Source organism: Xyrauchen texanus, chromosome 26 (assembly GCF_025860055.1).
Source record: "Xyrauchen texanus isolate HMW12.3.18 chromosome 26, RBS_HiC_50CHRs, whole genome shotgun sequence".
NCBI lineage: Eukaryota > Metazoa > Chordata > Actinopteri > Cypriniformes > Catostomidae > Xyrauchen > Xyrauchen texanus.
Genome location: NC_068301.1, coordinates 41,090,353 through 41,113,990, shown reverse-complemented (window position 1 = coordinate 41,113,990; position 23,638 = coordinate 41,090,353). Strand labels below are relative to the sequence as shown.

General features: G+C 40.4%; 3 protein-coding genes and 1 pseudogene across 3 annotated transcripts in view; all 4 read right to left on the bottom strand.

Moving 5' to 3' along the window:
- Positions 1–11,838, bottom strand: part of LOC127620065 (uncharacterized) — a 79,469-nt gene extending 67,631 nt beyond the window's left edge. Inside the window, exon 1 of the mRNA XM_052093159.1 lies at positions 11,668–11,838. The gene's annotated coding sequence lies outside the window, so the exon portion shown is untranslated. The remainder of the gene's footprint in view (positions 1–11,667) is intronic.
- Positions 41–1,474, bottom strand: LOC127619683 (uncharacterized). Its single transcript, XM_052092634.1, has 6 exons — positions 1,419–1,474; positions 1,183–1,319; positions 867–1,064; positions 506–744; positions 187–399; positions 41–87 (listed from the first exon to the last, which is right to left on the bottom strand). The coding sequence occupies exons 1-6, from the start codon at positions 1,458–1,460 to the stop codon at positions 41–43; spliced, it is 876 nt and encodes a 291-aa protein (XP_051948594.1). The 5' UTR covers positions 1,461–1,474.
- Positions 1,539–21,586, bottom strand: LOC127619682 (uncharacterized). Its single transcript, XM_052092633.1, has 4 exons — positions 21,229–21,586; positions 2,426–2,570; positions 1,885–2,192; positions 1,539–1,782 (listed from the first exon to the last, which is right to left on the bottom strand). The coding sequence occupies exons 2-4, from the start codon at positions 2,531–2,533 to the stop codon at positions 1,539–1,541; spliced, it is 660 nt and encodes a 219-aa protein (XP_051948593.1). The 5' UTR covers positions 2,534–2,570; positions 21,229–21,586.
- Positions 21,587–23,293: 1,707 nt separating this feature from the next.
- On the bottom strand, positions 23,294–23,412 carry LOC127620477 (uncharacterized; annotated as a pseudogene).
- Positions 23,413–23,638: the final 226 nt, after the last annotated feature.

Here is a 23,638-nt window from a genome sequence, read left to right as displayed (position 1 = left end):
CTCCCTGCCCTCAGCACTTGTGATCACCTTTCCGTGGAAATCACACAGGATGGAGCCCTTCCCCGAAGGCCTTGGTTACAACAACGCCTGTGGTCAAAAAGAGGGAGTCATTAATGTGCTGTTCATGACGTTATTATATTCTTTTTTTTATGGATTTTACTGTGCTCATAAGACATTTGTACATACCTTTCTGCTCCCCAAAGTCCTTCACAGCCAGACCCGACCATTTCTGCCTGGTCACCCCCTTGATGATGGCGGGGTCACTCGCCGCCTGTGCTCTGCTGAGCGGCCTCCACATCGCCATAATGTCCTCTGGGCGGGGATGATTGGCCGTCCACCCCTCTGCCTCTATGACTTTAGCCACCATCCTTGCAGTTGGGGCACATCTTGAGCATTTTGCTGTCAAAGAGAGAACATTTAAATTAAAATTCAGGTTCACACACGAGTTCTAAATGTTTCTGTTGGAGCAAATCTAATCATTGGCTAAGAAAGTATATACACTTACACAAAAGATGTTGCTCTCGCTTGCTGTACTGCAGAGCCCTCCACTTGTCATAAAAGACTCTGTCGGCGGGGAACCCAGCTTTTTCTCTCTGGGTCTTTCTGGGTGGTTGGCCAGTGATTCCTACAGGGAAGGCCTGTAGGAAAACATCAAAGTCCGGGGTTGGGCTGCCAACCTCTTCTTCCACCCGCCTTCTCTTGTCTGCCCGGGCGCCCTCTTCAACAGAGTCGTCAGAAGAGGAGCTGCAACATTGAAAAGGTTTCAAGGTTACACACTAACGAACTGATGGATGAGCGTTGAGAGACAATATAATTATAACAGATTTATAACATATAACATAATTATATTTTAGATAATTACATACCGTGTCAGGGAGCTGAGCAGGTTGGATGTGGCCACAACAGTGTCCAGGGTCTTCATCCTGTAGTGCTGGTTTGCCACTGCAGTCGAATGGGCCATGTAGTGGGCCACAGACGCCTTCTGCTCCTCTGAAAAGTTGGCAGCCACATCTGTCTCCACGGTCCTACGTATCTGCTGGCTCGTGATGCTGGGCAGTTTGTAGCTGCAATGGGGCAGAAATATCAGATGAAACTCCCAAACTTGAACTATATAATTTTCTAGAGGCTGATCCGTTTAATAAATGCTACTTTTTGGTCTTATGGACTGCTGTCAATACTTACTGTATGTGCAGACGAGAGAGGTCGTTGGTTGCACTCCTGATTTTCGTGCCTGACGACGAAACAAACAACCTGTTTGCATTATCTACATCCGGCCGGATGGAGTCAGGGCAGATCCATGTGTAGTATGCATCCAGCATCTGCAGAGACAAAAAGTAAATAAATACATCTGTTAATATCATTGCTAGTGTTACTGTATTTCATGGTAAGGCAATTTAGCCTGTACAAAGTGTACTTACTGCTGCCTCCTCCATTGTGAGGGCAAACACGGCGATCTGCATTGTCGCAGTCTTGTGTTCGCAGTGAATAAGTGACATAAACGTCCTCTTCGCAGACTACCTAATATAATCTGTTTAGGCTTATGCCCCCATGAAAACTGAGGTCTTAACACTTACTGTTACTCCCTCCACCGCTCCTGGTCTCTGGAAGTGACCGAGGATCAGAATTGCTTCACAGAAGTACCGGAACATCGTCTTTTCCTCTGAAGCCACGTGGTCACCTTCCAGCAGCCTCCCATAAATGGACAGCATGTCTTTTTTGGCCTTCCGGAGGACTGCCTGGCACTCCTGAAGGCTCTTCTCACCCTCTTGGAACCGTTCATACCTAGAATGACATACAAGACAACGATGTGGCGGAGAATTACACACATGTCTGTATCACGAAGTCATTAAAGAAAAACAAATGGAAAGCAGATTAGCAACTGACCTTGTTTTACAGGTGACCTTGCTGTGTGACTTGGCCACTGGCTTTCTGATGGAAGCGAGGAGGTCGAGGTAGGCTTGGCACTTCCTGTAGAAGTCCGGATCTGCTGCAGCCAAGTTCAGGTGGGTCTTCAAATACTGAACAAACCGGATCATGTTCTTTATGTAGTTCAAAATGGTGGCTGGGACCATGTCAGCGCGCCGGAGTTGGGTGAGGTAGTCTTTGGTCTCAGTGGACTTTAGCAGGAAGTCCAAGCTGACTTCATCCCCACTTGGCTGGATGTACCTCAGCATCCTGGAGACGTTGTCTACCTGTGATGAAAGAAAAAGAGAAGTGTGAGATGATGCAGTGAGAAGAAAAGCCACACTCCAGCCAGCCACACACAGACACCCCTAATAAAGCTGTGTTTTATCTGAGTTCACTTCTTTTATGGAACTTAATAGCTGCTCTACATGTGCTGTGCTACTATATATTAAAACATTTCCCGGTTACAAAGAGCAATACGGAACAGACTAAAAAGAAACGCAAATGGGATGTATCTTACCTCCTGCTGGCAGTTTGGGACCTGCAGGGTGTTGATCAGGTAGCGCTTAAAATCTGTCAGCATGGCCTCTTCTGCAGGGAACTTTGAGTAAAGCCCCATTTGCGTCATCTTGACCCTGACAGTTGCGCTGTACTCTGATTGAGCTCTGAAAAAACACAGACAGAAGAAAATGAGCTCAAAGCAACCTTACAGTTTGTTCACAGTTTTTGCACTGATGTGAGCAACCCCGGCAGCACCAGGCGGCCGGTCTCATACCTCGACGGTTTGAGATAGAACTCAACAGGTTAAGGGAGAGAGAGCCAATACCCGCATTCAGGACCAAGGGAAGAACTCCCACCAGGATCAAAAAGAATCCGCGGCAATTACAGAAAAGCATCTCTGGGTAAGAAACGGCAAATTGTTTCATTGATGTTAAGTGTAATTTGATAATTGTGAGTGAACGTGAACCATATTGGCTGAATTTGTCTTTTTGGTGCGAGCAGAGAACGTTTTTGAATAAAACTAGCTCTTAGGTGGACGGAAGTACCACAGTTGGTCGTTAAAGTGGACGGAAGAGCCGCATTGGCGGAAGCGCCACACAGTGAACGGAAGAGTCACACAGTGAACGGAAGAGTCACGACTGATTAATTGGTTTACTCAAAATCTTTAACTGTAACCTGAAAAAGTCTCGTTAAAATGGGCGGAAGAACCTTTAACCTGATTAATTAGGTGAACCAGAATCAAATGAAAAAAATTAAAAGTTGAACAAATATCAATCGAGCACTGGAAAGCGCTCACGGAAAATCTTTTGAGTAAACCGTAATTAACAGAGCATATTTGCTAAAACCTGGCCGATTTTGGGTAAGAAAGTCGGATCTGTTGAAGACGTTTGACAGATTAGTAGGACGCGCGTCAAAAGGAAAAATCCAAGAAAGGAGATTCAGCCAAAATGGGGTCACCTAACAGTAAATTAGACCATTTTTACACACCTATTTTCTGTCAAATGAGAAATAATTATGGGGGTAAATGTATGGTTGACATACAAAAACTGATCAAATATCACGATTTCCCCGAGGCGAGAACCTTGAGTAAGATAAGATTTAATGTCGTAAAAGAATCAATAGAAAAGAACGAGGAAATACAGAATGGTTGCTGCGTGTATGTTAAACATGTATGCAAGGGATGTGAACAAACTATAATGTTTTGGGTAGAAGAGGCTGACAGGCGAGAACGAAAACAGATACAAAAAGAACTAGTGGGTAACAGCGAGAAAGATGTGAAGAATGTTGTATGTGTGAAAACAGTTCCACTGGAACAGAATGCTACTAATGAACCGAATGTATGTGTTTCCCCACATGTGACCGAGATGGCAACGGCTCCGCCGCCTGCCTACAAAACAAATCATTATCCCGTAGCAGAGATAACGGCCCTCAAGCTGGACCTCGATCTGGACCGCTCTTCACCACCCCTGAGATCCATACAAGAACTGGAGCAGGACAGACAACAAATGGCACAACGAATGGCAGCCCAAGAACAACAACTCGCAGAAGCAAGAGCACAAATTGAATTGACATTGACAGCCCAAAGAGCAGCGCAGGCAGAGGCAGATGCAAGGGCAGCGCGAGCAAAGGCAGAAGCTGCAGAACGAGTGGCAAAAAGACTAACAGAACAGCTTCGAGCACAACTACCAACATCGCCAGTACGGCAGCACGGGCCGCGACAAGCAGCGAAGAAGACGAGGGAAGACCGGGACCAAGCGGGCAGCAAATGATGACAAGATCACAAGTCAAGCCAGGAAAGGTCAGTTTTACAGCGGCAAATGTCAAAATGTCGAATGTAACGGCTCCGATGGTTGAAGTTGCTGGCACGGACGGGCCAATACTAGTCTTCAGAGCCTGGACATTGTCTGATATGAAGGACGCTATGGCACATCTACCAGACCCACAAGACGCGGGTGAACAGTTTGCGAGTGAACTGCTTGCAATATGCAGAGAATTCAGCCCGACCACACAAGAATTCAAACGACTGCTGGCTGTGAAAATGGGCACTGTGAAGTGGGGCAGAGTGGCCGGAAAGCTGGCAAAAACAGATGTGAGAAGGGTGCACGCAGACTGGGACCATGAAAGCAACGACTCATACAAGAAAGAAGTGGAAAATTTCTCCACCGCCATCAGCACAGCTTTTCCTCCGCGTGTGGACACTGAAAAAATCACATGCTGTGTCCACGGAAAAGAGGAATCGGTAAGCAGCTATTATTTCAGACTTTTTGAGACATTTGCACAGTACAGTGACTTACCTGAGCCAGCAGATAGGGGAACGAAAACAAGTACTTGGGAGAGTCATTTGATGGGATATTTTCTGTGAGGACTGAGACACGAAGTCAAGAGAGGGACAAAGTCAAGTTATGTGGAGTGGGTAGAAGAGCCGTTTGACTTCAGCGCTGCAGCACGCTATTCACGCTGAAGAGGAGCTCGAGGAAAAGAAAGAAAAGAAAAAGCCCCTCACAATGGTAGTTGTGCAACAACAACAACAACCTAACAAACCTGCGTTTTTCCATTCAAACCATGCTAATCGAAAAGGACAGAGAGGAAAAGCTGCTGGAGGACAATGGAACTGTTATGTTTGCTCGACAAATGCACACGCGCACCGAGACTGTACAAGATGCAGAGTGTGCAGGAAGGACGGACACTGGAGCAGCGCGTGTCCGAACATAAAGTCTGATTGAACCGAGAGGGGAGGAGAGCGGGACGGAGAGGGTTCAGCTCTGGGAAGTCAATCTCTGGCTACAGCAAAGGGAAGTGAAAATATTTTTACTAACACACACAAACACGACGCACACAAAAACACATACACTGATTTACTTTCTGCTGCCTGCAATGAAGAATCTGCTTGCAAATCTTTGTGTGTTTTGAGAAATGTTGCGAATGATGAAATTTTTAGCAGTGTTTCCGATGAATGTTTGAAAATGTACAAAAGCACAGGGTTTTCTGAAATGCCAATTTATCCGATATTAGTCAATGGGGTAGTAATCGATTTTCTTGTGGATTCAGGAGCCTGTCAGTCCACGTTACGACCATGTGATTTACCAAGTGTTCCGAAGTTAACCGGAAAAGTGTATGAAAGCACGTCAGCCTCGGGACATTTGATCTCTGACCGGTTAACAGAACCGTTAGAGTGCGAGACAGAAAGCGGTCGCTTTTTCAACCACGAGTTTGTGTGGTCCCCTAACTGTCCAGCACCTCTGATGGCTCGTGATTTAATGTGCAAATTAAATTTGTCCCTCTGCGCTGATCCCTATGGGATCAATATTGAGGAAACACCACAAATTATTGTTCTAAATTTGAGCCGAAATGGGCATATGAGTGGCAGGTAACAGATGTTGATTGGGCAGAGAAGATTTTGAAATTGGCAAAAAGTCGAACAAACCCAGTCAACACAGAGTTTATGACAAAGGATAAAATGCATTGTACATCACATGTCGTGACAGAGCGAGATTCAGACTTTGAAAAGATGTGGTTTAATTCTGTGGAGAATGAAAGTGTGAAATTTGACAAGATTTTCTGGAAAGAAAATGTGTGTGCGCTGTCTGCAGTGTTGAATGAGAGTCAGAAAGATTGTTATCTCATGACAGAGAACACGGTATGCCATTTATCTGTGTCAAAGACCATAAGCCAGCAGTGGAGAGATGTGAGCCTTTTTGTGAAAGAATGTTTATCAGCCACAGACTGGGTGAAAGTTGATTCACAGACAGCAGAGAGTGAGAGTGTGGGGGCATTTAAATCAAACTGTGACTCTCCTGAAGCATTTGGAGCAGGAGGGGCACAGAGTCAGTCTTTCAAAGCTGCAGTTTGTGAAACAGGAAGTGACATTCCTGGGGCATGTTATCAAACCTAATAGCAAAGCACTGTCTGAGAAACGGGTGCGGGCCATAAAAGAGGTGCCAAAACCAGTTACAAAGCAACAAATGCTGTCATTCTTGGGGATGTGCGCTTACTGCCGTACGTTCATTCCTAATTATGCCATTTTTGAACAGCCCTTGCGAGCCCTAACGACAGGGAAAGGGCTGAGGTCATGTGACAGACTTGTTTGGACAAGTGAGGCTGAGAAAGCGTTTGATAACATGAAAGTGCAATTGGCTATGGCTCCAACGTTAGGCCTTCCTGTCATAAACCGCCCATTTGTACAGATGGTCGATGAAAAGAATAATTTTATGACTTCTGTTCTCTTGCAGACTCATGGTGACAGACTGCGACCTGTGGGTTATTTCTCAACAAAACTTGATCCGGTAGCTGCAGGACTTCCGCATTGCCTCAGGGCAGTGGCAGCAGCTGAGCTGGCTGTGATGGCCTCCAGAGAATTTGTAGGATATTCTGATTTAACTTTAATGGTACCACATGCAGTCTCCATGATTCTGCAAGAGCAGAGAACATCACATTTGTCTACAGCCCGATGGCTGAGGTATCATACAATTTTGTTGGACATGCCAAACATAACTGTGAAAAGATGCACAACTTTGAACCCTGCCACCCTCCTGCCCCCACAGGAGGACGGCGAGGAACATCATTGTTGTCTATCAGCGCTCGAACAGGTGTGCACACCACGTCCAGACCTTCTAGACGTACCGTTAGATAATTGTGACAATGTCTTGTTTGTTGATGGATCTGCGTCAAAAGATCAACAAACGGGACAGAATAACGTAGGCTATGCTGTAACGACTGAATTTGAAACTATGAAATCTGGCAAATTACCATGTCATTACTCCGCACAGGCAGCTGAATTAGTCGCTTTGACTGAAGCATGTAAACTGATGACTGATAAGTGTGTGACGATTTACACAGACTCACGTTATGCTTTTGGAGTCACGCATGACTTTGGTGCTTTGTGGAAGCACAGACAATTTTCAGTCAGACGGACGACCAATACTGAACGCTTCATTGGTATCTGACCTTTTAGAGGCCATTTTGCTACCAGGCAAGATTGCAATTTGTAAATGCGCAGTGCATACTAATGATAAAAGTTCCATATCAACAGGCAACGCCAGAGCTGATATGGCTGCGAAAGCAGCGGCAGCAAAGCAGACTGAAGCTCATAACAGTGGCGCCACTTGCGCACAAGTTGACATTAACCTTAACAATGACATTTCTCCTTGTTTACAGAGCATGCAGTCTTTTTCCACAGGAGCTGAGAAAAACAAATGGAAGGCTTCAGGCTGCAGCCTTGTTGATGGTGTATGGAGATCTGTCGATGGAAAGCCATGTTTGCCTAGCCATTTTTTCCCGCATTATGCTAAATTAATGCACGGGTTGGACCATGCATCAAAAGGAGGAATGATTATGCACATGAGAGAATTGTGGTTTACCAAAGGTTTCACAATATACGCTGAGAATTTTTGCAAAAGATGTGTAATTTGCACCACATATAACATTGCACGAGGCATTAAAACACCACTGGCAAGTCAGCCAGCCCCAGAGGGGCCATTTGAATATTTAATGATCGATTTCATTGAATTAACCCCGTGCGGGAAGCAAAAATATTGTTTGGTAATGGTAGACATGTGGTCGAAATGGGTCGAGGGCTTCCCAACCTCGAAACAAGACGCGGCAGCAGTAGCCAAAGCTCTGCTAACCGAGATTGTTCCGAGATGGGGAATTCCAAGAAAAATCAGTTCTGACAACGGAACACACTTTGTCAATGAGACAATCAAACAGGTGGGTCAGTTCTTAGGAAATGATATGCGAACACATTGTGCATACCACGCTGCCAGCGGGGACGCTATTGAGCGTGAAAACCGGACAGTAAAGAACAAATTGGCAAAATGCTGTGAGGAAACTGGACTTTCGTGGGTAAAAGCACTCCCCACCGTGTTGATGTACATGAGAATGAGAAAAAGAGTCAAAACAAATTTGAGCCCATTTGAAATTCTCTTTGGTAGACCACCATTTATGGGTATACAAGGGGAAAAAAGGAGGCTTCCATCGACAGATGTGTGTGAAAATGAAATGTTGAATTATTGCAAAGAAATGTCGTGTCTGTTATCCAACATTTCGGTGCAGGTCAAAGCTGCACAGGGGAAGGTTGCTGAGACATTCCTGCATAAGATCAGGCCTGGTGATTACGTGGTGATCCGTGACATCAGGAGAAAGAACTGGAGGGCAAAACGGTGGCTTGGACCGTTCCAAGTCTTGTTGATCACGCATACGGCGGTGAAGGTCGGAGAACGACCATTGTTTGATAAATTTGTGCTCCACTGAGGGCTTGAAAGTGTGGCCCGCAAAAAACCACACCAACCGGACTGAAACATCTGTGCTGAACAGCACCATCAGACAACGTGATAAAAGAGACACATTCACGGAAGTGGAGCTGGTGAGAGGACTGCACGGAAGCATCATCACGATAGAGGAAGGATCAAGTGTGACTTTTAAGTGCAACCCATTCCAAAAGAACTGTCTCGGGTGCAATGGACATACTGAAGAACACGCACATTTCTATTTCTGCGAAAGCCCATGTAAGTGGACTGACGTAAAAGCATACGCTTATCACCACAAGATGGAATATGCTGAATGATTTCAGGTGCAAGCTGAAGATGAAATGAGTAACAACAGATACGGGATGAGAGTAAAATTGAAACATGTGACACGTGCGGACCAAGGCAGGTATTACTGTGCCCTGGACTTGACTGAAACTGACTGGTATGAGACAATAGATATTATGGTAATCGAGGCAACCAGACCACGAACAGCAACGACGACGACACCTTTCTTGTCACCTGTGCCACCCGAGGTCGAGGCTACTGAGGAGGAACTGGCCTGGATGGGAAACGGAGACATAAGCAAAGGTCAAATAAATCCTGAAGTGCGGAAAGCCATGATGAAATGCCAAGTGAACAAATCCTGCGCACTGGCAATGCTACAGAAAGAGGAACTGGAGATCAAAACGAGTTGCTGGATGTGTCTGCAAATATCTCATGACTGGAAAGCTGTCCCTCTGACGACAACAACAATCAACGAAACTAAGTGTCTTATTCCTCAACAAATGACTGATGTGCTAAAAACTGTTGTGGACCTGGAAGAAGGAAGAACACCAACGAAACAGCCTGCTGACAACTATGAACATATACAGCAGTACAACAACACTGACATAGCAATTCCACCTTTAAGAGTAACGCATGTCCAGGGTGACGTTTGCGTCTGTTTCAACCGACCAAGACTGTTAAGGACTGGATGGTCTGACTGCAGGATCAAAATCAACGTACATGACAGAACAATGGACAATTGTACAGCGGTCATCAACAACAAAGAAATCAACTTCACATGCCCATTCAACAAACCAAACGAAAGTTCACCAGCTGCGGTGTGGGTGTGTGGCGACAGAGCTTATCACCGTTTGCCTAAAAAAGACTGGTCAGGTTGCTGTTATCCAGCTTTAATGAATGTGGGAACTTCTGTGTATTTGCCAAACAAAGTAGGTAAAAGGGAGAAACGAGATGTTAAGATCTTGCCTGAGGCCTTGCCAAATCATTATGCGGGGTATACATTAACTGACCCATGGACAACACCGGAAGCAAATATAGGTTGGTCAATTTTCTTAGGGGTGGGTACAGCGGTAACGATTAACAAAATTAATGGGTTAGCATGGACAGTATTAGCGATAGCCAATAGCACAGAAAATGCTTTGACATTAATAAGCGAGGAAATGCGTCAATTGAGAGAATCAGTTATTCAAAACTGCTTAGTCTTAGATACTCTTACGGCAGAAAGGGGCTGAGTCTGTAAAATGCTGGGGGTATCATGTTGTTTTAACATTCCTGATTACAGTGATAACGTAACCAATATCATTGATCACATGAGAGAAGCCGTAAAGGAGCCCTCCCCAGCTACTGGTAGTCAGTGGGAGGGGTGGCTGATATCTATGTAGTCAGGCTGGTTCTACCGGATAATTCAAACTGTCTTGTCAATTGCTGGTATGGGGTTATTAATTCTGTTCTGTTTACCATGTATTATGAAGTGCATTTCCAGCTCAGTACAGAGACTGATCAGGGCGGGGACAGTTAGCAGAATAACGTCAATTCAAGCAGTGAAACTGACCAGGTACCCAGCAACTGATGAAGAGCAGTGTGATGATTATGACAGCGATGGCATATACACAGAAATGTGATAAACTCTCTCCTTGCCTTTCTGAGGAACATGAAAGGGATTTTCTAAACTTTGTTTGATTGTTTACATTTTGATAATATTGATTTACTGTTTTTATTTACTGTTTCTTTTTATTTATTTATTTTTATTTTTATTTAATTTTTTTAGGTTGTTGAATCAACCGTGGGGTGATGAATTGATGTTTTTTCCTACTAATGTGATCTATAAAAATGTATTTGCTTGCTAAGTAATTAAGGGCCTATCCTTACGAAAACAGCCTAAATTTTTCCTTCTAAATTTTTCAATAAAGTCCAAGTAACATGATCAGCTATACGAAAATCAGACATGAAGGGTATAACTGTGATGTAAAGACTTGAATTAATTCTATTCTTAAGATTTAACAGTACAATGGGTTTGACTAAAATTAGGAAAACAAGGCTGAATTATATATATATATATATATATATAGTTTATCAAGTGAAATGATAAAGAGGAGGAAACTGTTATGGAAAAATTCAGTATTATTATATTTATTTGTTCCCAAACTGTTAATTTCATTTAATCATGTGTTTCTGTGAGGGCGTCCAGCAGCTGAAGCAGGACAGGAAAGAACAAACGTAATAAAACCAGATGGGCCAGGAAGATAGACACCTAGAGCCCGAGAAGTGACCTTTTCAGGAGAATACAGGGGGGGTCATTTAATAATAAAATGAAGTCCCATGCCCCCCTCCTGAGAGAAGCAGGAGGTAATTTAGGTCGTAAATGAAGGCCTTTTTGGCTTCTCAGGGACAGTTTGACCTGCCCTGGGGAGGGGGGAGGGGGGTAGAAACCATCCCAAACCAGTTTAAAGATATGGGATATCTAGAAACTGGGTGGGAGGGGTTACAATGTCGGAGAACTGTATAAAATATCTATGTTTTGTTGAGTCTAACAGGCATTCTGTTTCGAAACTGGGTAGCTGCGGTTTGTGAAAAGAATCCTCAGAAGAATAAACCTTTTCTCTTTATTACAATTTGCCTCCTGAAAGTTTTCTTACACTTTTGATGCTGTTTTTATTAACCTCTGAAAATTGCTGTTACACATATCATGGTAGGGATAGATTTTCGGAGAAAACTGAGGAAAAATCTGTACCTGTGGCTTCGTCTGTTGCAGTAGTCGGCGAGGTTTCATCTTCAGTAGGAACAGGTGCGGATGAAGATGGTCTCGTGCTGCGTAATGCACCACAGCAGTGTACTAGACTGAGGAATTCAGAAGTGTTGAAGAAGTTGCCTTCTTATTTATTTCATCTATCCGAAGCTCAGAGACAGGATGTTATCCAGTTGATTGAAAAATTTCCTATTCTTTTCAATGATACACCTACTACGACTTCGGTGTTACAACATGACATAGATGTTAAAGATTCTCCCCCTATCAAACAACATGCTTACCGTGTTAATGCATGCAAGCGAGCTATTATGAGAGAAGAAGTTGACTATTTAACAGAAAATGGTTTAGCTATTCCTAGTTACAGTCCGTGGAGTTCGCCGTGTGTACTCGTTCCTAAATCAGATGGAACTTTCCGTTTTTGCACGGATTATCGGAAGGTTAATGCGGATACGATGCCAGATTGCTATCCTCTTCCTCGGATGGAGGATTGCATTGATAATCTTGGTTCTGCACGTTTCGTTACTAAATTAGATTTACTAAAAGGCTATTGGCAGGTGCCTTTAACTAGTCGTGCATCGCATATCAATGCATTTGTGACACCTGATCACCTTATGCAATACAAAGTTATGGCGTTCGGTTTACGTAATGCACCCGCTACCTTTCAAAGGTTGGTTAACCTGGTGTTGGCGGGTGTGCCAAATTGTAATGCGTACTTGGATGACTTGGTGGTATACTCTTCAGAATGGTCAGAACATCTATCTTTGTTGCACACTGTCTTTGAGCGTTTGGCAAAAGCTACGTTAACACTGAATCTAGCCAAATGCGAATTTGCCCAAGCAACGGTGACTTATCTTGGTAAGGAGGTTGGTCAGGGGCAGGTTCGACCTGTAGCTGCTAAGGTTTTTGCTATCAATGAATACTCCATTCCCACGACCAGATGCGAGTTACGCCGGTTTTTGGGAATGGCAGGATACTATCGTAGTTTCTGTCGGAACTTTTCTAGTGTGGTGCATCCACTCACGAGTTTACTGAGTCTATCTAAATCATTTGTTTGGTCAGCTGAGTGCCAACACTCGTTTGATAGTGTAAAAGCTTTGTTGTGTAGTACTCCAGTCTTAGCAGCTCCGGATTTTGCTGTGCCTTTTAAACTGGAGGTTGATGCAAGTGCCGTAGGTGCTGGGGCAGTACTCCTTCAAGAGGATAAAAACCGCATTGAACATCCTGTGTGTTATTTCTCTCGAAAATTTAATAAACATCAGTTTAATTATTCGACCATTGAGAAGGAGGCTTTGGCATTACTGTTGGCACTGCAATACTTTGAGGTTTACATAGGCTCCAGTCCTCTCCCTGTTATCGTTTATACGGATCATAATCCGTTAGTTTTTCTTTCACGTATGTACAACCAGAATCAGAGGCTCATGCGCTGGTCTCTGATTGTGCAAAATTATAATTTGGAAATCCGTCACAAGAAAGGAACGGAAAATGTTGTGGCTGATGCCCTTTCTAGGTGTGGTTAGTTCTTGACTTGGGTTAGGTTTAGGTATGTATGATACATGTAGCCTACTTGTTGTTTTTAAATTGTCCTGATTTAACAAACTATAATCATTATAGGTTTGTTCTTATGGAGAGGGGTGTTTATGGGCTGAAATATGTGCCACCAGAAACTGAATTTGAACCATTATATTTGAATTTGAATGGCTAAACTTGAATAATTGCATTGAAAAACTGAATTTGAATCACATCATTTGAAATTGTATTGTTTAATTAAAATTGAATTTATTCAAAAACTGAATCTGAATTGTATCATTTGAAATTGAATTTATTCGTTTGGAACTGAAGTCCAATAAAATTTGATCCTCACTGAAAATTAAACTCTCTATATATCTTCACATTCACTTCTCACAATTCAGATTCAGTTCTCAAATTCAATTTCAAATAACTGAGACAGACATCCGGGTAGTTGGAGGATGAAGGAAGAGCAATCGAGCGCAGATCGATAGATAGCGTTCATTGGCGCACAGGACTCCTCTTGGGCCAATCAGCACCAATGTTTTGGAGCACAGTACGTTACCCGCCATGAAACTATGGAATTACGATTGTGTCAATAATAATGAATGTAACTTTATAAAACTGAACGTAACTTTTTCAGAAACTATGAAAAATATTCCATTACAAAAGAAGAAAAACACAATTAAAATGAAAAAATGAACTCAGTCGCATCGAATTTAACAGGCTCTTCAAATATGCTTCATTTTTTGTTAATGTTTTTCAAAGATTCGTTTTCGCAAATCGTGGATTCTGAATACATTGCCACAGATTTCAGCTTACGCTCGCAGTTTTTCGTTTGCTGTTTTGAGACAAACCTCTCGTGGGGGTGGGCTTAACAGTGATCTACTCTGATTGGATAGTGAGCTTTTGATGGACAGGTGCTCTCTGACCCGGATGTACAGACGTCACTCAATGGCGCGCATATTGGAAAGCTCTCGCGGTGATTTGTAGTTATGCAATACGTCGTGCTTTGTTGTATTACTTACTAACAATATGTAAATAATATTTGACCTATAATTATATAATTTAATATTATATGAGACCTTCGATCGTCTAATAATCGTCTTCGATCAGTCTGTAAAGATGAGCTTTCAGGAGAGACACGGAGCGGCATCATCTTCCTCCTCTTGTCCTTCAAGGCAGCTTGAAGTAAGTTCGTGTTACTGAAGTAACCAATAACATCGATAAAACTTTTATTCATGTAACGTTACAGTGTGCAACAGTTCTGGCTTTATTTTGCAAATTTATTGTTGTATTGTAAATGCATGCTAAATAAAATGTTGCTGTTTTGTCATTGTCATGACTGCAAAACTGAAACCTGGCCATATCTTGGTCCACTGTTTGACTCTGCCCCGACTGCTGAACGGACTGCTGCTGACCCTGCCTTGTGCTGGTATTCCCGAGCGACTGGTTAAGAATTTCAAGGTTGTTATGTACAGATGCAGCATCTGCACCAAGATTTCTGCCTTGCTGTAGAATGAAGACCAGTTTGATATCTGCACTGTCTACATTGACACGTCCTTGAATATAATAACTGTGCAAAAGAGCAAACAATCAAACTACATAACATCATGACATGACATCAGTGCATTGCAAACTTGTGAATGACAATAAAAGAATTATTAAAAAATATATAAAATTATGATATTTTATATGTGTTTATCAAAACATTGTGAATAAATATAATAAAATATATGCAATATTCCACCACTGTGTTGAAATTTAGAGTGTTTTCTGTAAAATTAGAAAATTGTATCGATGTTATTGGTTACTTCAGTAACACGAACTTACTTCAAGCTGCCTTGAAGGACAAGAGGAGGAGGAGTGGAGCATTTGTTTAATAAGCAAGGTCTTTTATTCAGATATTCAGAATTTCTTTCTGAATACCAAATACCAGTAACCCCAAAAGAATTTGCTACAGTAATGGGTGCTATTCCCTCTGGTTTATGTATGCTTTTTAAAAACCGTAATTACTTTACCCCAGTATCTACTGCATCCTTTCCTAATCCTTGTGATACTTCTGTTGGTCAAATCTGTTTTTCAGAGTCGAAAGCTAAAAACTATAAGATCTTTATTTCTTAAGGATTTGATTTCTGTTCCACCTGTTATTTCCTTTTGGAATAATTTGTTTGGTAACCTTAATTGGAAAAAATCTGGTCTTTACAGCAGAAATTCATTCTCACAAATAAAGTGAAAGAAATTTCCTTTAAGTTGATACACAGGTTCTATCCTGTTAAGAAATTTATACAAAGATTTAAATCTGACATTGAGCTAACATGCTCTTTTTGTGTGAATTCTGATGAAACAGTGGTTCATTTATTTTGGTCGTGTCATTACACTCAGAAGCTCTGGAATGATATTGATGTTTTTATCAAGTGTAAGATTTTGCCAGGCTTCTCAATACATATGAGAAACATTATATTTGGGTATTTTGATTCAGACCCCACAAACGAAAATGTCTGTTTTGTTATTAATTTAATTATTTTCTTAAGCAAATTCTATATTCACAAATGCAAATTTTTAAACTGTAAACCTATCTTCTCTATCTTCTTAAAAGAAATAGAAAATTATCTAAATTTGATTTCAGTATCTACTAATAAGAAAGCCATAAGGACTGTTAGAATCTGCATTGCATTTGATCTCTTCATGTGAACATTTTTGTGTGATGTAATGCCCTACCTCTTCTTTTATTGTTATATACATTATTATTATTATCTTTTTTTTTTAATTATTATTATTTTTTCTATTTATTTTTGTCTTCTTTATTGTTTTGGTTGATATTATGTGATGTACGTATGCTTTCTCTTTTGTATGTTCTCGTTCTTTGCATTAAAAAACATATATATATATATATATATATATATATATATATATATATATATATATATATATATATATATATATATATATATATATATTTTAAATAAATAAGAGGAAGATGATGCCGCTCCATGTCTCTCCTGAAAGCTCATCTTTACAGACTGATCGAAGACGATTATTAGACGATCGAAGGTCTCATATAATATTAAATTATATAATTATAGGTCAAATATTATTTACATATTGTTAGTAAGTAATACAACAAAGCACGACGTATTGCATAACTACAAATCACCGCGAGAGCTTTCCAATATGCGCGCCATTGAGTGACGTCTGTACATCCGGGTCAGAGAGCACCTGTCCATCAAAAGCTCACTATCCAATCAGAGTAGATCACTGTTAAGCCCACCCCCACGAGAGGTTTGTCTCAAAACAGCAAACGAAAAACTGCGAAGCGTAAGCGAAATCTGTGGCAATGTATTCAGAATCCACGATTTGCGAAAACGAATCTTTGAAAAACATTAACAAAAAATGAAGCATATTTGAAGAGCCTGTTAAATTCGTGCGACTGAGTTCATTTTTTTTTTTTCATTTTAATTGTGTTTTTCTTCTTTTGTAATGGAATATTTTTCATAGTTTCTGAAAAAGTTACGTTCAGTTTTATAAAGTTACATTCATTATTATTGACACAATCGTAATTCCATAGTTTCATGGCGGGTAACGTACTGTGCTCCAAAACATTGGTGCTGATTGGCCCAAGAGGAGTCCTGTGCGCCAATGAACGCTATCTATCGATCTGCGCTCGATTGCTCTTCCTTCATCCTCCAACTACCCGGATGTCTGTCTCAGTAACTTGAAATTGAATTTGAGAACTGAATCTGAATTGTGAGAAGTGAATGTGAAGATATATAGAGAGTTTAATTTTCAGTGAGGTTCAAATTTTATTGGACTTCAGTTCCAAACGAATAAATTCAATTTCAAATGATACAATTCAGATTCAGTTTTTGAATAAATTCAATTTTAATTAAACAATACAATTTCAAATGATGTGATTCAAATTCAGTTTTTCAATGCAATTATTCAAGTTTAGCCATTCAGATTCAAATATAAATGGTTCAAATTCAGTTTCTGGTGGCACATATTTCAGCCCATGTGTTACGTTCCTGTATTGTGTGTGTGGGTTCCTTTGTGTTTCTCTTCCCGTTCTCTCGGTTACTTTCGCTTTGCAGGTACCCGTGATTGGCCAAGTGACCTGTCAATCATCGTTAGTGCTGACGTCATCCCTTCTCGCTGTCGCCAATGGGAACAGGCCACCGGGGTAATAAGAGGGCACGCTGATGTTTCAATGGCAGCACAGTTCGCTGAGACTCAGACCACGCAGCATTCTGTTTGCGATTTTGTATACTCTGTTAAGACTGTGGTTCCCGTTCGATCTGTGTGATGATGAATTAATGTATGAGTTAACTCTTCCTGTGTTCGATTCTCTGGTTTTTATGTAACTTGTTATACAGCAGACCGCTGAAGGTTACTAGTGCGGAGAGAGAGATAGACAGGTAAGCATGTCACGTGACATACACTGCAACACGCAGGGGTTTTCGTTTGGTTTACATACACTAGGTTAGGGGCGAGTGCCATTCCCTGTATTTTTGTTTTCTGATAGTTAGTGGAGATTAGGTAGGGCGTCTTGGACGCTGAAGATTATGTGTTTTCTTATTTATTTTCTTAGTGAGGATCAGAGGTTATTTAACAGCTAGACTTCATTTGGTTTTGTTACTTTATTTTCTTTGGTGCCGTTCACGTCTATCTTTTTCTCTTTGTGATGACCAACTTATCTTACAGAAATTCTGTATCCCATCATATATTTATCTATTAATTTATATTTGTCATAGATTGGTTCACTTCACTTTTGCCATTGACCTTGTTATACTGAATAAAGGTGTTGGTTTTTTTGCACAGTGAGTTGGATTCTTGGGTCTTTTGTACAAACCATGGCATATATATATATATATATCTCTTTATTGTCGCATCTAAATGTTGGACTCCCGAAACTCTAGACTAGTTCTGGGGTCGTAACAATATTGTACTGGCAAAAAACCGTCTTTAAACTCATATAACACATCTCTTACTTTTTTAATTCCCAGCACCCAACACTTCTTAAAAAATATCTCCTTTCCTTGATTTAATATGCCGTTGTTTAAGAATAAAGGCTGATTTAAGATGTTCTCTCTACCTTGTGGATTAAAATGTACATTACTTAAAAATTTACCCCAGGCGCTCATCAGTTCCTTGTAAAAATCTGGCAACCCCTCTGTCATCCATTTCTTTGTTCTCATCCACAGTATATTATTCCCTAGACTAAAAACCCCACATTTTCTTAAAAAATATTCCATCATCTTTTTCCATGCCGTTTTGTTTTCTTCGTCTAAGTACTTTTGTGTTATTTTTACTCTTAGACTGTTCTTCCTTTGTTCAAAATCCATTAAGCCCAAACCTCCCTTCTCCACTGCTCCTATTAGTGTGTTGTATGCAATTCTTGCTGGCTTCCCTTCCCATAAAAAAATCCAAAAAAAATTTTTTCAGCCTTTTTTCTGCCCACAATGGCATAGGTGGCACATATAAAACATACCATAATTTTGAAACCATTAAAACATTCAGAATTAAGACCTTCCCTTTCAGAGTTAAAGTTCTCAGTTTCCAAAAATTCATCCTCCTTTCAATACCCCCTAATAATTCTTCCCACATTGTTTCTCCTACCTTCTTTTCATCCATTCCCATTAAAACACCTAAAATCTTTATTTCTTTTGTTTCCTTAAAAGCAAAGCTATTTGTTAAATCTTTTGCCCCTCCAAAGCTCATATACACTGTTTTCTCTCCATTTACTTTGGCTCCTGATCCCTTACAAAACATCGCCACGATTCTCATTGCTTTTTTAACACTCTCTAGATCCTTTACTATCACTGTAGTATCATCCGCATACTGAAATATTTTGTTCTTTTCTCCCTCAACACTTATTCCCTTAATTCCCTTTTCTTGTTTTATGGCCAGACCTAGTGGTTCAGAAACTAAAGAATATAAAAGAGCTGAGAGTGGACATCCTTGCCTTATTGATCTAGTAACTTTAAAACACTGTGTTAAAAAGCCATTACATTTAATTTTTGTTACTGCTCCTTCGTATAAAATTTTTATCCATTTAATAAAATTTCCTCCAAAACCAAAACTTTTTAAAATACCAAATAAAACTCATGTTCCACTCTGTCAAACGCTTTTTCGAAATCTAAACTAATTATATACCCTTCTTTGTTCTTGTCATGTATGTATCTTATCTTATCTTTTATACTTATTGTTATATCTGCTATGTCTCTTCCTTTCACTCCGTACACTTGGTTGGTTTTAATTATATTTGGCATTACTTCCCTCAATCTGTTGGCTAAAATTTTCGACAAAACCTTTAAGTCAGTATTCAACATCGTAATTGGTCTGTAATTCTTCAAATCTATCTTCTCTCCTTTTCGCTTGTATATCAATTTCATTAAACCCATTCCCATTGTTTGGTTCAGTTCTCCTTTGTTAAAAATATCCACATATACTTCTTTTAAAATGCTAGCTAAAAAATCTTTTAAAACTATATAAAATTCACTCCCCAAACCATATATACCTGGACTTTTCTTTTTGTTTAGATCACTTATTGCTGTTTTTATCTCTTCTTCACTTATCTCTCTATCACATTCTTTTTTGTCTTGTTCCCCAACTGTTGTTTTTATTTGTTTCAATAACTCCAGTTTCTCTTCTTCTTTCACTCTCTCTGCACTAAACAAATTCTCATAGTATGCTTTTATTTCTTTTAGAATTTCCTCGTTTGTTTCTACAACTACTCGATTATTTCCTCTTATTTCTTTTATCATTTTCGCTTTCCCTCTACTTTTTTCTAGATTAAAGAAGAACTTTGTACATTTTTCGCCCTCCTCTGTGTATTTTGCCTTACTTCTTAGTCTTGCTCCCTCATATTTTTCCTCTTCCATTTCTTTCAATATTCCCTCTAGTTCTTTTATTTTTTGTATATCTCCCCCATTCTCATTTACTTCTTTTTTCAATTTTTCCCTTGTTTCTCTCTCCTTGTTTCTCTTGCTTTTCTGTATTAAATTGCAGTACTTTATTGTAAACTTTTTAACTAAATATTTAGTATTTTCCCACCATATTCTTTTATCTTCAATGTACATTTCGTTCTTCTTTTCCGTTTCAATAATTTCTTTAACACTCAAAACATAACCTTCATTCTTTAAAATCTCTGTATTTAAAATCCAAACTCCCGGCCCTCTTTTCACAGAACTCCAGTCTGTTTGTATGAAAATTGGTTTGTGATCACTTAAGCTTGATTCCTCATATTTAATACTACCAATAAAACCTTCCACGTTTCTTGTACATAATATAAAATCAATTCTTGTTTTGCACATAAAACTCCCCACTAATTGCCTCCTTGAATATTCTCTAATTTTTCCATTTCTTTCTCGCCATATATCAATCATGTTGTTTTCTTCTATTAATAATTTCAACTCTTTTCTTCCTTTGTCATTTCTAAAAACCATTCCCTCACCCATTTCAATTTTGCTAAAAACAGTATTAAAATCACCCATCATAATAACTTCTCTGTATTCCTTTAAAAATTCTCTTAAAACACTAAAATACTCTTTCTTTTCATTCTCTTCGTTTGGCGCATGAACATTAACCACAACTATTGCTTTTCCTTCAAAGATCATTTCTACAGCCATGCGTTTCCCTTCTTCATCATTGTATATTTTCTTACATGTTACACCACTGTTTTCCTTTATTAAAACCGCTACACCTCTGCCATACCTATCATCCCCATTATTATATAAGATCTCTCCATTCCACCTTTTCATTATTTCAGTCATAAAACTTTCCCTCCAGTTAGTCTCTTGTAATAAAATCACATCTTCACTTTTGCACATTTCCTTCATTTTCTCAAATTTTCTTATATCTAAAAGTCCTCTGGCATTAAAATTAACAATTCTTAACAGCATAAAACATATAAGAATGTTGATAAGATCCATCATCTTAGTCCATCTCCTTCAAGTCCTTTAGCACATCAAACTTATTCCCAGTCTCCATAGAGTCTTTTTTAATTACTTTTTTCCTGGCAGTGTCTAAATTTGGTGTTACCTTTATTGGCCTTCTTCTTTTCGATGATTTCGCTTGTTTGTCTTCCTTTTGTTCCCCCTCTTCACTTTCCATTCTAGCCGGTTGTTCGTCGAAATCTATTACAACTCCATCCTGTTGTATATCCATCAGTCCATTATTCACTTGATCATTTTGTTCCCCATCTTCCAAAGCACTTTGCACATTTTCCGTTAAAACCATCGGAGTCCAAGTTCCCTCTTCTGTTGTGATTGTTCCTCTAGATCATTATGTTCTTTTTCATGCTGTTCAGTGTCCTTGGTCGCTGTTGTTTCGCCCTCTTGTATTGTTTCTTCTTCCCGTTGCACATTGTCTCGTTCATGCATCTGCTCGTCCACTTGCTGTTTATCCTCCTCCTCATTTCCCATCCCACACTCACACTTATTTAAAAACAAATTACAATCCGGGCACCTTACTGCATTGCAGTCTCTCGCGAAGTGCCCCCTCTCCTCACACTTAAAACATTTGAACTCCGGGCAATCCTTCACCACATGGTCCGGGCTCATGCACAGCCGACAGGTCTTCACCTGGTGGCTGTGCATCACCCGGAAATATTGTGGGCCCTCTGCCGTTTCCATTCTTGTACTGTATGGGAGGGAGGCAACTTCTTTTGGGAAACGTGTTCTGACAAACCTTGTTCCATCCTCAATGTTGGTGCCCGGATACACTCGTCTTTTTAATTTCGATATTGGGAAGACTCCCCATCCTTCCAATTTATCAATAATCTCCTCATCAGAAATGTAGACAGGCAGATGCATGAAGGAGACAATGTACTCTCGGTTTTGCAGTCTCCTTACCTCTAAGTTAATTCCATTAATTGTCAGCCCATCCATTAACATCTCTGTGTCATCTTCATGTTCCAGCATCACCTCGTACTCCTTAGTTTGTTTGGGTCTGACCGCTAGTATCCTTCCTTCACCAATCCGCTCCGCCACTGCATTAATAATGTCTACCGCCCTCACATCTTTCAATTGTCCTACTTCCACTGTCACCGTCGCTTCCTTCGAGTACACTCTTTTCACACTCTCTTTTCTTCTTTCATTATCCTTATCTTTGCCATCTAGTTGTCTTTTAGCCAGTCCATTGTCATTCCCACGCCGTATTTCCTCCGCCATTGCAATGTCCGTCACCGTGGATCCATCCATTATAAACAAGAGAAAACAAAGACAAAAAAAAAAAAACACACAAAAAAAAGCGCAAAAAAATACTGAAGTTCCCCCCCAACAGTGCAAGCTGCTGGGGGGAAGAACTTAAACAAAAAAAAAACTAAACACTAATAGAGAAAGACTTATTTAAGCGCAAAAAAAAAAACACAAAAAAAGTTTGGTGAGCCTCTCTCACCTACTGCAGCAAAACACTTCCTGGACTGTACCAAATGGTCTAACCCACAGGGGTGCTCAGGGTGGTATTGCCGTAAGCGAGTGCTGCGGCTACCAGCAGGCCATTTAAAGCAAGCGCATTGCACGCATCCTTATGCTGCTCTCCCATCATTAAAATATGTCTTGTACTGCAGCTCTAAAAAAGAGACAACAGGCCCTTTCCTCTCAGACATTGTCTATTTTTATTTATTTCTCTTTTTGAAAAGGTAAGTGCCTCCTCTCTATTCATTCAATTTCACAGGAGTCGTCCACAATACCTTTTTCTGCATACCTGTGTCATAGCTTCCATGTGGTTTGCTAAAAGAGGGTATACTCAGCTGCACAATTATATGCTTAACACATAATAATAATCCAGTGGCCAAAGAAAACTCTTCTCTACTTAAAAAATGACCTCAGGACGCTTTCTTTCGGATGTGTCCACCAAATTTTGGAAGCACTGCACTTTGTTTGTACTTTCCTACTCTGTATGTTGCAGTCAAGAAAGAGCAAAAAAAAAACAAACCCTCTACTGCTTTCTGTAGGAGGCAAGATAAATGAGCAGGCTGTCCTTTGCCACAGAGAAAGCTAAATGAAAGAAAATCAATCAAACAACCAATTTCCAAGGATAAATAAATAAATCCCAGTTGAGCCAGGGGGGAGTGTATGAGTTAAAACAAACAAGGAAAAGCTAAATCTTGCAGCACCTGGTATTCCAAGGAAGTCTCCCATCCAAGTACTAACCAGGCCCAGCCCTGTTTGGCTTCCGAGATCAGACGAGTTCGGGCCTGCACAGGGTGGTATGGCCGTAAGCGAGTGCTGCGGCTACCTGCAGGCCATTTAAAGCAAGCGCACTGCACGCATGCTCATGCTGCTCTCCCATCATTAAAATATGTCTTGTACTGCAGCTCTAGAAAAAGAGACAACAGGCCCTTTCCTCTCAGAAATTGTCTATTTTTATTTATTTCTCTTTTTGAAAAGGTAAGTGCCTCCTCTCTATTCATTCAATTTCACAGGAGTCGTCCACAATACCTTTTTCT

Excerpts from the sequence above, each read along its gene's own strand:
- LOC127619683 (XM_052092634.1), bottom strand. The coding sequence starts at position 1,460 with ATGCAGATCGCCGTGTTTGCCCTCACAATGGAGGAGGCAGCA. Across the intron at positions 745-866 it reads CTGCTCAGCTCCCTGACACG|CTCCTCTTCTGACGACTCTG; the intron begins GTATGTAATTAT and ends TCAATGTTGCAG. Across the intron at positions 400-505 it reads GCGAGAGCAACATCTTTTGT|CAAAATGCTCAAGATGTGCC; the intron begins GTAAGTGTATAT and ends TCTCTTTGACAG.
- LOC127619682 (XM_052092633.1), bottom strand. The coding sequence starts at position 2,533 with ATGACGCAAATGGGGCTTTACTCAAAGTTCCCTGCAGAAGAGGCCATG. Across the intron at positions 2,193-2,425 it reads TCCCAAACTGCCAGCAGGAG|GTAGACAACGTCTCCAGGAT; the intron begins GTAAGATACATC and ends CTTTCATCACAG. Across the intron at positions 1,783-1,884 it reads AAGGTCACCTGTAAAACAAG|GTATGAACGGTTCCAAGAGG; the intron begins GTCAGTTGCTAA and ends ATGTCATTCTAG.